Here is a 13768-nt window from a genome sequence, read left to right as displayed (position 1 = left end):
ACAGAGGTGTAAGATATCTATGTTAGCTATCTGTGTTAGCTAGCTGTGTTATGTAGATTTGTTAGCTTTGTGTTAGCTGTTGTGTTAGGTACACCGTAAACCCAATACATACAGAATACTCAAAACCTTTGTGGAAACTGATTACGTCAAACAATGTAAGTAATCTAAGCAATATCTTCAAGTCAATACTATTTTATACAATGTATTAACTTATTCACTTAACACTTATTATTATTTACTTACAGATTCAATTACTTAAATAGTTTTATGTGGTCAGTTTCCACAAAAGTTACAGAGTAGCCGTGCTGCTGTTCTGGTAGAGAAGAGTGGACACAATCCGATCCTCAGAAGATGATCCCTCCTGTAAATTATGCTGTTGGATGTTATCCGTAGGGAGAAGAACCCATTTCTAAGCATTCAAGATAGTGTCACTCACTCTCGCTCTCTTTCTCTCACACGCACGCACACACACACAGACACACACACCACTGCATCACTCCTCCCCTTAGCTTCTGGGCTGGTCCCAGTGTGTATGGGACTGTGGGGCAGCCCTGGGAGAAGGACATAGAGAGACAACAGCAGCAGGGGCACTGATATAGCTAGCCAGATAGATATACACACCACACATTCAAACACCAAGCAACCTACAGAGTTATCTGTGGTGGTACCCCACAGCTTGTGACTAACCTCTCCTCTCCAACCTCTTTACCTACCGGACCGGACTGTAACAGGCGTAGCTCTAGGATCCGGTTTGCCGGACCAGGACCTAAACAGGTTCTACACCCAGATCATGGATCTTAACACCTTCTACTTCCTGACCACCACGCTGGTCCTAATTCTGGAACACCAAGGTAAAACAGGGTTTCCCATCTTGTTAGAAGTATTGACCGGTGTCCTGTACATCCAGGCTCTCTGGTTGATGTGTGGGACAGTAACATGATCTGTGTTTTACATTCTCTGGCAGGATTGCAGCTCCATTATGTTACTATGACTTTATATGATGCTGTGACTCTTGTGACCATCTGTTCTGCCATGGCCTGGGTTTGAAATGGCTGTGCTAAGAAATGTTTTAATTGATCTATGCTGCAAGTACATACACCCTTTCTACATAATGTGAGAGTCTGAATGCTGTCAGCTTCTGGTCACACTCTGTGTAAATTATGTGTCGAATCAATTCACTTTATGGATTCCTCAAATCCATCAACTGTTTCTCACGCTTTCTAAAGCTGCTGACTATGTAGCGTCATCTAAACTGCCTGGCTCCTCTATCAGCTTTGCACTCTAAACTTGAAGTGTGTTGAATCACAGAGCCAGAGAGAAACTATTTTATTAACTAATGCAGTACTGTGTACTTTTGCAAAACCTTCTTGTTCAGCTGTACATGTACATTGAACATAGAAGCAAAATGTTTATTGGATTACATAAGCAGGTCACTGTAGATACTATGGCCCAGTAAAGCCCTTTCTGTACACACCAGAAGTCCATGCCTTAAAGATTCAGATTGGACTTTAAGCTAAAGTAAACTATGTCAATTATTTTACTATTACAACCAATCTGGCCACTAGACACACACACACACACACACACACACACATCTGTGTACTGTCTGTGTACTGTATAGTTGTTGTCCTGGATAAATTGTGAACCACAGATGTACTATAGCCTACTCAACTGGTCAATAATTAAAACTCCCCCAGTGTGTCACCAAAAATGTCAGTATAGATAGATGGTATTATGTTTCCACCTTATATAGTGTTAGACTACTTAATCCAAGTGTACATTCCGGTCAAAATGTCAAAGATGGATGGATAGGCCAGATTTTATGAGGCAAGGTAAGTAATGTGCACTGTAAAAAAACACTGTAAAAAAACAGGAACAATCTGGCAGCTGGGACGCCAGATTAAACCCATTAAATTACAGTAGAAGAATTTCTTTGCATTAACATTAATTAACCGTAAAATAATTGTCGTTTTCCTGTACCAAATTTACAAGATATATCTGTAATATTACATTACAGGCTGTTCTTTGCCGGTAAATATGACTTTTATTAATTGAACTTCTTTGTAAAAAAACAGCATTTTCAATAAATAAAGATATTAAATAAAGCCAAAACACGATATAACAATTTAACATTTTCATTCAAAAAAGTTGTGTGCACAACATACAGATGCTATAGATATTACTGATGCTTCAGATTACAACTGTAGCGCCAGCAAGGTGTGCGAATTGGACAGAATTATTGCTTGACTAACGTAAGACACATAAACAGGTTAGATCGCCATCTAACTGGACAACATTCACACTCAGGGTGAACACTTAATGTATCCAACCTACAGACCATCACATTACACATATCAAAACAGAACGACACAACAACAAAACTCCAAACAATGCTTATCTAACTAAGCTTAAACCTTTAACTGTAGCTTTTCTATGGAAGCAAATCGTTACCAAAATTCAAATGCAAATGCATTTCCAGAAATGCATTTGCATTTTAAGAATGTGGCTGCATTATTTGACTCATAAATGAAATTAGTAATCAATCATCCTATTTGCATTTTAATTTTCTTCTTCAAGAGTGCTCAATATTAAAATGAAAAAGAAATAGACATTTGAGATTTAATTTTCAAAACATGCCCCAGCAATAGATACCAAAATTCAATTTGAAATGTAAAATTTGAAAATTAAAATGCATTTCCAGAAATGCATTTTCATTTTAAGAACGTGGCTGCAAAATCCTGACCACAATTCAAATTCAAATGCATTTCCAGAAATGCATTTTCATTTTCAAGAACGTGGCTGCAAAATCGTGACCACAATTCAAATTCAAATGCATTTCCAGAAATGCATTTTCATTTTAAGAACGTGGCTGTAAAATCGTGACCACAATTCAAATTCAAATGCATTTGCAGAAATGCAAAATGAACGAAAAAGCATTCTGAGCGGCGCAGCAGAGTGACGTCAGTAGCCGCTCTTCTTCAGCTCCCTGCTGACCGAGCTACCCATCTTGTTCGGTAGGGAGCGGTGTGCACATCTGCATTGCAATTACATTGCAAATGTGCCGGGAAATTGATTGAATTGCCGGGTCTTTAGAGGACGCATCACAGACTGAGCAACTTGATGTCAAACAATGACTAAAACAGTGGCAGAGCTACTATTAATGTGTAAATCTGTGACGGCAGACTATGCAGCCAAGCTCTCTATGACTTGTTCTACTCGGTCACGGGCATCAGACTCAGATATATTATTAGATTCTACCTGTTCAGCTAATTCTAACAGTGTTTGCACAATTTGAGGGAGCGCCATGGTCTGTGATGCGTCCTCTAAAGCAGCGGTCCCCAACCTTTTTTGCGCCACGGACCGCTTTCATGTAAGACATATTTTCACGGACCGGCAGAACGGACTGGGAGGAAAGATAGGCCCTGGACAGCTGCGCTGCTGATGCATGTACATTCTGAGTTTGATCCTAGTTAGTGACTTCCACACCTAATGTGAGCGCGCGGAGCGCGCGAGAAAAATAGTTTAGCTGATTTGAGCGAAAAATAGTTTTTGGAGTTTTATGTAAAATAAACAGCCGTTTTTTCAATTGACCCATCTTTAAGTTTCTTAGCCTGGTTTTCCATCGTTATATTGTTACTATCTAGCTTTCGATGTGTCAGTCCCACTGTTGTGTGTGACTATAAGCTACGACAGTGACACCCGAAGTGCGTTCCTTATATCCAGTTCAGGCCTATTCCATAATTTTGTTTGATTGCTGTCACGGCAGAAAATCCCGCTTGATGTTGGAAATGGAAGCAGGGTTTTCAGTGCTTTAGTGGCGATCTCAGGATAGCCTTCATCCAAAACACCGATAGAGTTGTTGTCTCAAACAGGCTTCATTGAGTGGTAACTATCACTTAATTGTCATGTGTCAAGAGGAAGAGACGCGCATGATACCGTTCAATAAAGCCCACAAACTTGCTAAAAAATGAGTAAACACACGTCTTTGCAGAGCTTTTTTGCTCAGGGGAAAAGGCCCGCGGAGAAGGAGAGAATCAGGTCATTTTTCAGAATAAAACGTCTTTAAGACTCTGATAATCAATTAAAAGGAAATAATGTTATTAATTCTTTTTTGTGCGGCCCGGTACGAAATGACCCACGGACCGGTACCGGTCCGCGGACCGGTGGGCACCGGTTGGGGAACGCTGCTCTAAAGACCCGGCAATTCAATCAATTTCCCGGCACATTTGCAATGTAATGCAATGCAGATGTGCACACCGCTCCCTACCGAACAAGATGGGTAGCTCGGTCAGCAGGGAGCTGAAGAAGAGCGGCTACTGACGTCACTCTGCTGCGCCGCTCAGAATGCTTTTTCGTTCATTTTGCATTTCTGCAAATGCATTTGAATTTGAATTGTGGTCACGATTTTACAGCCACGTTCTTAAAATGAAAATGCATTTCTGGAAATGCATTTGAATTTGAATTGTGGTCACGATTTTGCAGCCACGTTCTTAAAATGAAAATGCATTTCTGGAAATGCATTTGAATTTGAATTGTGGTCACGATTTTGCAGCCACGTTCTTGAAAATGAAAATGCATTTCTGGAAATGCATTTGAATTTGAATTGTGGTCAGGATTTTGCAGCCACATTCTTAAAATGAAAATGCATTTCTGGAAATGCATTTGAATTTTCAAATTTTACATTTCAAATTGAATTTTGGTATCTATTTGCTGGGGCATGTTTTTTACTTAATTAAATCTCAAATGTCTATTTCTTTTTCATTTTAATTAAGTGAAATATTGAGCACTCTTGAAGAAGAAAATTAAAATGCAAATAGGATGATTGATTACTAATTTCATTTATGAGTCAAATAATGCAGCCACATTCTTAAAATGCAAATGTATTTCTGGAAATGCATTTGCATTAGAATTTTGGTAACGATTTGCTTCCATACTTTTCAGCTTGTCGCGGGGCATTCTGGGTAACAGGAGCGTTGCCGCTACACAACTATCTAATCAACTTTCCTTAGTCCTACTCTGGAGTCTTTACATTTATTCATTTAGCAGACGCTTTTATCCAAAGCGACCTCCAAGAGATGGCTTTACTAAAAGTGCAGTGGTCAATGATCATGAACAACGAGATAGCCCCAAAAAGGCTTTTGCAGGCTTTTGTAGTCTTTGATATTGACTGGTGCATGCTGGGATTTCATGATGTCAACTACACGAGCTCAGTTCACAATTAAAGGTTCCTATGTCTAAACCAAATATTATGTTTTGTCCGTGGGATGAAAGTAAATATCTGCAAAATAACTGTTAAATTAGGTAGTTTTGATCAATTGAAATGAAGTGTTTTAACAGAACATTTAGGTGAAAATGTTATCAATATTTGTAAAAAAAAACAAGTAACAACATTTGGCTGTAATGTTCATGTAAAATTATAAATTTACAGTTTGCCATTGTCTTTCTATCTGTATTTCCTGTCATTAAGAAATACAGAAAAAAACACGTATAATTTACAGAAAAAGTGCGGTAGTTTCATCTTTTTTTTTTTACAGTGTGGTTGAAAGAATAGTAACTGTGAATGGAGAATTATCTTATTATTGAATGTGACAAGATATTTGAGTAAAGACAAACATTGTTCTATTAATCCCATGGATTATGAAAATTGTACCAACAGTAAATTGAAAAATTCAATTGTATATGTTGTACGTTATGTACCTCTTGTTTAATTGGTCAAAGCAGTAAGGCATTTGTTTCCATAGCATCACAAATATCAGAATTTCATTGAATGTTAACTCAATTATATAAAAGCCTATCCCTCATTATATCATGGGCCCAGAATACCACCCACCTCTCTGTGAGTCTGTGGTGGCAGGTTATCACGCTATTTAGCAGAAGTTGAGTTTGGAGCTGTGTAAGGTTATTATGCTACCTTGGTGGAGATAGAATCTGAGGTAGGTCACAATTGGCTTGGTGGAGCTAGCATCTGTGGTAGGTTTTCTTGTTATCCCCGTGACTCATCCTGCAAAAAATCCACCGCCAGCGGCCAAGCAAATATTGCCTCCGTAATCTGAGGCAAGGAGGTTTCCTGCTAAATGAGCGATTTAGGGATTTAGAGGTAATCCAACTAACATCTTTTCCAATCAACTCCCTATTCCCTCAACATCTCCACTCTCACCTCTCCAAATAGACTAGTAAATTAAATTTTGCTTGGCAATCTCATGGACTCTCAGGAGGATATGAGGGAAGACTGGAGGATATGAGACTGGAACATGGGTGTAGGTGCACGAAGGCGTCCGACCGTGTAGACTTCCCACAAAGCTTGCTCCTGAAGCTAAAGCAATAGGCACTATTAAAACAAATACATGTGAAGGGATTATTTACCTGGTTCTGTAACACTGATCCAGTTGACCCAAGTCTGCAGTGTGGGACAGATACCAGGTTAGATTTGATATCCAGAAAGAATACAGCTTCTTTGCGATAATGTAGTCTGCCAGATCAGATAACAATCAGCTCAATCATCCAGGTTTTCTGACTCCTCAGACTAACTCACTACATTTCTCAAAGACTTGTTTATCAGTGGGGTTTGTGGTGTTTACTGTTTGACACTTTACAGCAGACTGTATAGGCATGTGTGTGTGGGCGTACAAACAGACAAGAGAAATCTGGATTTGTTCAGGTTCTGAGAGCCCGGACCAGGCTGCTGTGGGAGGCGGCTTTGGTGGCTAACCAGAACAGACATCCACTTCCAGAACTCAATTCAGAAGACACACTGCAGAGTCTCTGGTGGGCTGACATATGAAGTCTCTAACAGTGCTCTGGGCACTGTGGATGTACAGTACACTTGAGGTTTTAATGCAAATCAAATAGGTACCAAAAGAATATGGATGCCATTAATGGCCATGGAATTCATTAAAAGAACAAAACTGTCTATTGTTTATATAAAACCAGATCTCATAAGTGATTTCAACAGAATAAAGAAGGGTGCTGGATCACACACGAATGCATATGGAGACGTTTTTCTGTTGAAAAGGTTTTTCTGATAAAAGACATTTAAAGAACTCCAAAGCCAGAAGGCAGAGATAACAAATATGATAATCCCTTATTCTAGAGTGCATTATGAACAATGAACACAAGCACCTGTCAGAATACATACCCTGTAGAGAGGATGTGTAGAGTGTAAACCTCCTCCCTTAACCTGACTTCACGGGCCATAAGCATGCCTTGACTGATGTCAGACTTTAGAGGGACCTTGTGGTTCTCTGTAGAATCAACAGATGTGTGTCTCAGGGAAAGAGATGGAAGAAGAACAGAAAGGGATCAAACAGAGCTTTGTCTAGTCACCTGGAAGGTGCTGGTCAGGCTTGCCTAAGACAGAGACAGTGGAGATGAATAGAGTGATGGTCTGATGGCTGAGGTCTGTGGCTGGTCAATGCTCTCATTGTTCTTGACTGGCAATGTACATTGTACAACATCCTACGGAAACTGACCAACTCCAAATGGGGAGCCACAGCACACACATTAAAATCTACTGCTCTGGCCCTGTGCTGTTCCTCTGCAGAATATGCATGTCCTGTTTGGGAGAGGTCAACCCATGCCAAGAAACTTGACCCAGCACTGAACAACACTTGCCGCCTGATCACTGGATGCTTGAAACCCACCAACATAAGCAACCTGCACCTCCTCGCTGGCATTGCCCCTGCTGATATTAGACGGGAAGTTGCCAGCCGAGTCAAGAAAACAAAAGCTACTAGCAATGAACGCCATACCCTCCATGGATGTCACCCTCCGGCCCAACGGCTAAAGTAAAAAAAAGCTTTCTCAGCCATGTCCAACCCCTAACAAAGTCTCGGGATGAAACCAGAATCCAATTCTGGATGGAAAAGCTTGAGAATGACCCTCCTCTAACTGGCATGGGAATACCCCTACTTAAAACGTATCCCCTGGCTCAGAAACATCATGGGCTCAATGGAAAACGCTAGACCGACTCAGAACGAGAACAGGACGATCCAAAGATGGTCTGGTCAGATAGGGCTTCAAGACTGGCCCCACCACCTGTGAATGTGAAGCAGACCAGACTATGGAGCACAGCCTTGTCTGCCCCCTACTACCCAACCCTTGCAGCTCAAGAGACCTTGCAGTGTTCAACAAAAATGCAAAGGACTGTGTAAAGCAATTGGAAACTGCCATATAACTATCACACTTCAGTGAAACGAAAAGAAGAAGAAGAATGTACATCAATGTTAGATGAATGATTAGGCCGAAAACTCAGTGAGGCCAATATTCCAAAGGGCCCTTTGGTGGCAGATGCCCATCGGACTTGATAGGAAGATGTGATGGGAGTAAATTCATGGTTGCCTCTGCCCTTTTGCCCTCTCTCTCCAGCATTCTCCAGCTCTGTGCATGGGCGTAATTCAGAGGAGGGAGGCCCTCTGACGCAGCTCGTCCACACGGCCCATCGAAGGCAGAGGCGTTGCTCCTGTGAGAACCTGAAGGATAAGGAATGCGTCTATTTCTGCCACATTGGGATTGTCTGGGTCAACACACCTAGGTGAGTCTCCAGTCCAAGCATTAGCCTCCTCCAGCTAAAGAGTAGTACTCTATGACCGCTCACTTATTTGTATGTACTGCATTAAGAGTATTTGTGATGAGCAGACATAAAAAAACACAGCAGGCCTCCTACTCAAAATGATGGATCATTTTCTTTTCTATTTCTCTGAAGATGATGTGCAAGCTTTTTCTTTCCCCTCAAAAGCCATAATAAGCATGGTTTCCAGTCTTTTCTGGCTATGCTCATATCACCCACATTCAATTAGTGAGAGGGCTGATTTCAGGCTTGTGCCCTCCCTCGTTTCCGGAACTGAACCTTCATATGTTCTTTGGAAGTCTTCACGATAGCCAATATAGCTCTCCTTGGTTAGCCAAAAACAGCAGCTAAAGACCCAGATCCACTCACAAACACTCAGGTTGTACTCTAAGTTTAAAGTTAACATTACAGACCTTGCAATTATGTAAACCTTTTTAAACTCTGTAACACATAGGATTTGCTGGAGTGGTCCCACTATGAACCCATACTCCATACAAATGATGCAACAATCCTGTCTGGTACAGTTTATAAAAGTGTTTGGCAAACTGTAGTCTTCAAATACATTCATTATAAAAAGAAAAAAAATTATCACTTTGTATTTATCATAAAGACATTCACTTGACAAATACCAGTAACAATTAATTACAACTTACAATGGGGGTGCTATTGAAACTTTCAGAACTTTTTTCCCCAACAAAAATCTAAGTCTAGAACAGCTGTCACAATGTAAATGAGCATCTGACTACATACCTTTAGAATTGTCTGAACTTATGTGAAAAAAGGTTAACTGCCATTATCATTATTATATGAACTCACAGTACAGTAGAACCAGCTATTAATCAAAGCTCAAGTGTCAATATTGAACTCTAATCACTCAATAGGATTACCAGAGCAATAATTTCATAATAGCACTATCCTTTTGAGTCTTCTTATCGCTTCGAGGTATGAAGTCCGAGACTAAACATTAATATCCTAACAACATTACCTTGGTGTAATGCTAATGTTTCTGCCTGACAAGCAAATAACAAAGGTTCAGGCACTCTATGCCACATAGTATGTGCTTCAGACCAACACCACATATAAAGAGCACTTTAAAAAGTGTCATTTGGGATTTGCCCCCTGTTACGTGCGGCTTCTTTGAGCCCCTGGCATCTGCTTGCTGTTAAGCGTGTGGTCTAGTTAACCTGTGCCAGGCAACTGGCTTAGAGCCAAGATGGAGTTCAGACGGGCGCCAGTTGGCATGAGTACCAGGCTTATTCCTCTCAAAACCCGTCCACATGTAGACTGTTCCCTTATTGAAAAATAACTATCTGATGAGACTGACTTGATAAATCTAAGAGAGATGATTTTCAGGTAGAGAATGATGTCTGTCAGGTTTCATATTAGACCATAGTTTGATTTGTGATATAAATGCAATCAGGTTTGGTCTCTGCTGTTTAGCTTCTGTTATCGAGGATAGACTCAATTGCTGCTTTTAATCTATTGTATCCATCAGTTCAGTACAGTGTACAGTAAACTGCATCGTTATCCTACTTCATTAGTGCTGTTCTATGTGGCTCTAAAGACAAGGGCAATGGACACATCACAACCAGGAATGGTAACAGCCTTTTGGGGTACTCACTCAACTCACTTAAGATGAGTGAGTGAGTTGCTTCTCCAGATAAAGAATCCTGAGAATCCCAGTTTTTCTAAAATCAGCCTGCTGATACTGAGAATGTTAATATAACAGTTTGTACCTTTGTGTTGTTTGCAGTCAGGTGGTGCCATATGGAGTGGGCTCCTTCCCAGTTCGAATGAAAAGAGAGTTGCATGGCCGATGTTTCTGTACGGACAGACAAGACACAGAGTGTCTCAGTTTCTGCTGTGCTCTGAGCACACACGTAGGGTAAGTTCTCCCCTGATGCTGTGGTCCACAAATGCAAAAAACTAATCTTAACCATTGACCTTCTGAACAGATCTCTTTGAAAACTCCAATCCATTTAATAAAAAGCATCACTAAATCATATCAACTGTCTGATGATGAATAGGACAATACAACCATTTCTATTAATTTTTACAGGGATGAAAATGCATCAATCAAAAGGACATTTCCCATCAGGTTTAAGCAAAAGCTCAAGGCCAAGAACACAGACTCTCAGCTCACATGAGAGGCGAAGAAAAGAGAAGGAGCATACTGGTATTGACAGTGTCTTCTGCAAGAATGGGGAAGTCTTTAGCACTGAGCTAATTAGCAGTTGCTACAGACACATGTAACAGACACTAAGTTGGTTTTGAGTGCTTTCAGGACCAGAGGCCTCATTCATAACAACCAGTACATTTCTCACTATATTGTGTACTTATCACCATCCTACAAATGCAACAAAAGTTGTGATTTAAAGCCTGTAACTATGCATGGGTCAATAGCTTGTGGAAATGTGTGTAGTTTTATCTCATACAGTACATGCCAACTTGTGCATAGAACGTTTTATAAATGAGGACCCTGGACATCAAACTGTAGAGATTAGTACCAACATTATACGTTTTTAGTCTGAGGTAGAAGGCATAATGTTGGAACTTTATTATAGTTTATCTTAGCTGACACTTTTGATTTTTGAGTTCAAATGTGAAAGACGTATGTACCTTAGTGTATAGACAATTTCCGAAACAATTTCATGTCAACAATTACATTTTTTAGAATGAAGACGTATGGAGTCATAAGGGCATTTTTAACACTCTAGGACTAAATAGCAAGACATATTCACACAATGTTATGAATAAAGGTAGCCTGGCTCAAAATATATTTAAAAAATGCTTTCCAATAAAAGATGGCAGATTTGTCATGAATTAGGGCTTCCAAAAATGTTCAAAGGGATACACACACATGGCCAATTATCATAAACCCCCTCATTGTGATAGTGAAACTGCATCAAAAAAAAAGTGAGGAGGTGCACCTTCCTTTCTGATGGAATCAAGACCAGATTTGGTATGGATAGGATGAGTATTAAACATAAGGTTTTGACTCGTGTTTTTGTTGTTTAGTTACTCTTTGGATTACATGTTTGTCCATAAATAAGATGAATATTTATTTTGTCATGAAGATTATTTTATAGCTTGACATATTAAAATCTACATCTAACAATGTGACGTTATGATTTTTAAAATGTTATTTACTTAAATAAAGTCTAGGTTGAACATATAAAATCCCTATAATATAATTCGCCCAGCAAAAGTCTGTCATCTGTATTTAATTCTAAAATGGATTCTACATATATTAATAGAGATGATAAAAAAGCTTTTGGACAGGAATGTCACAGATAATCTATAAATGTTTTTGTATTATCTACTTTTGTTTAAATACAGGCATTATGAAACCTATGACAGATTAAATCTAGACATACAGTGTGCAGGCACATTATTGACAAAGTTGGTATGCCCATAAAGTGTGCCTCCACAGTTTAGGTTACTTGTGGAAAATACAGTTTTCCTTGCAACAAGAGATGGATCAATTTACCCAGTGGCCTTATCCCAGTCTCCATTAAACCAAAAACATGTACATTGAAAAGATTTATATATCTGAAAGGTTAGTTGGGTTAACAATTTCAAACTCATTTCAGCTATCAAACCTAACCCTATCACCCAATATATTTTAGTTCCTGCGTTTATACATGCCTGTAGATTAGGGTTGGGCGATATATTAAAACATTTGATATCTCGATATTGTCAACATTTTACGATATTCAATATACGTATATCTCGATATGTTTGCGTTTGCATTTAAATAATAAAAAAACATGATTTTCTTTTGCCCCCATTAGAAAACAAAAACAATTTAGATAGAACAGCTAATGTTACAAAGTACAAAATGTGTAGTGCAAATTTAGGCAGTTGCCATAACATGGTACTTGCAACTTGACAAAATGGACCTCACATGGAACAATTGTCTTTATATGACAGGACAAAAAGAGAGCAAAAGAGAATGCTTGTGCGATTGCAATTTTCAGTTTGTGCACGTGCTCTTTGTGAGCACGTGCACAAACAGTGTCTGTGTGTATGTGTGTCTGTGTGTGTGTGTGTGAACACAGAGGAGCCAGACGGTGATATTAAATAGTTTTAAAAAATTTAATATTCGATATTCACCCCATTTTCACATTTTACATCGTCGTCATAATTATTGCAATATTATCGCTAATATTCGATATATCAACCAGTCCTACTGTAGATTGATACAAAGTCATAAATCACAAAAGTGTGTCAACAGACTGCTCTGATTCCAAATTGAACATAACAACCTCTGCTCAATGGCTCCCTCAAAAGCACTGCTCGACATCTCTACCCATGTACCTACTTCTGTTCTGGAAAAAAGGACAGAGATTTTATACAGTATATTAGATTGTCAAACCTCTACACAACCTTATTACATATTACCCAGTTAACCACTCTGTGTAGTGTATAAGGTTTATAGTTATAGTGTTAATGTGGGTATTTTGAACAACTTTTTTTGCTTTAACTCATCAGTGAGACACAGAAATTCCATTGAACAAATATATGCTCTACCTTGCTCTTTGGAAAGATTAACATTGAACAAGTTGTTCTGGGGATGTTCCATGCATATTATGTTCACTAGTAGATCAACACAGACATCTTGATCTTCACTCAATTCCAAGTGATAGTGACTGTTGACCTGGCAACAAGAAGAGAGGATCAGAATTCTTGATCAAAGTTGAAATAAAGGAAAGATGGACGCAGAAACAATGAGAGATGGAAAGATAGATGGCTTGTGCCTAAAACATGCTGTAAAGGCTGGCACAAACATAACAATACACTGCAGTCATACATACCTGCAGTTTAGTTTTCTGTAGTCCAGCATTGAGCTTCCACTGTTTCTGTCCAGACCAGGCATCTGGGCCTGGTTGAGGTCCTTGAAGCTCCTCCAGAGGTTCCCTCTCCCCCACCATGCCAACCTACAGACCTGGCTGTACTTATCGAGGGGAGGATTCATTGTAAACCCCCGGCAACCTAAAATCTGTTGCAGATCCAAGGTAATAGAAGACAAATCATCTTAATCCCCAATGACCAGATTTATAGGCTAAGCCAATGGAGTGGTGCAACAACAGATTCTTCTTCTAGACTGTTAAACAGATTGTGTGTACTGCCACATAAATGCCAGATATGAATGATGGTCTGTAGATAAAAATACACTTTTATACACTTTTATTTTTTCCA

General features: G+C 39.4%; 1 protein-coding gene across 1 annotated transcript; it reads left to right on the top strand.

Annotated features, from left to right (window-relative positions):
- Nucleotides 1-595: 595 nt before the first annotated feature.
- On the top strand, nucleotides 596-11597 carry si:ch211-202p1.5 (uncharacterized protein LOC103909337 homolog). Its single transcript, XM_062467851.1, has 4 exons — nucleotides 596-851; nucleotides 8365-8530; nucleotides 10320-10451; nucleotides 10626-11597. The coding sequence occupies exons 1-4, from the start codon at nucleotides 791-793 to the stop codon at nucleotides 10711-10713; spliced, it is 447 nt and encodes a 148-aa protein (XP_062323835.1). The 5' UTR covers nucleotides 596-790; the 3' UTR covers nucleotides 10714-11597.
- Nucleotides 11598-13768: the final 2171 nt, after the last annotated feature.

This window comes from Osmerus eperlanus, chromosome 8, assembly GCF_963692335.1.
Source record: "Osmerus eperlanus chromosome 8, fOsmEpe2.1, whole genome shotgun sequence".
NCBI lineage: Eukaryota > Metazoa > Chordata > Actinopteri > Osmeriformes > Osmeridae > Osmerus > Osmerus eperlanus.
Note: the sequence above shows the minus strand (reverse complement) of the source record. Positions and strands in the feature narration are given on the sequence as shown.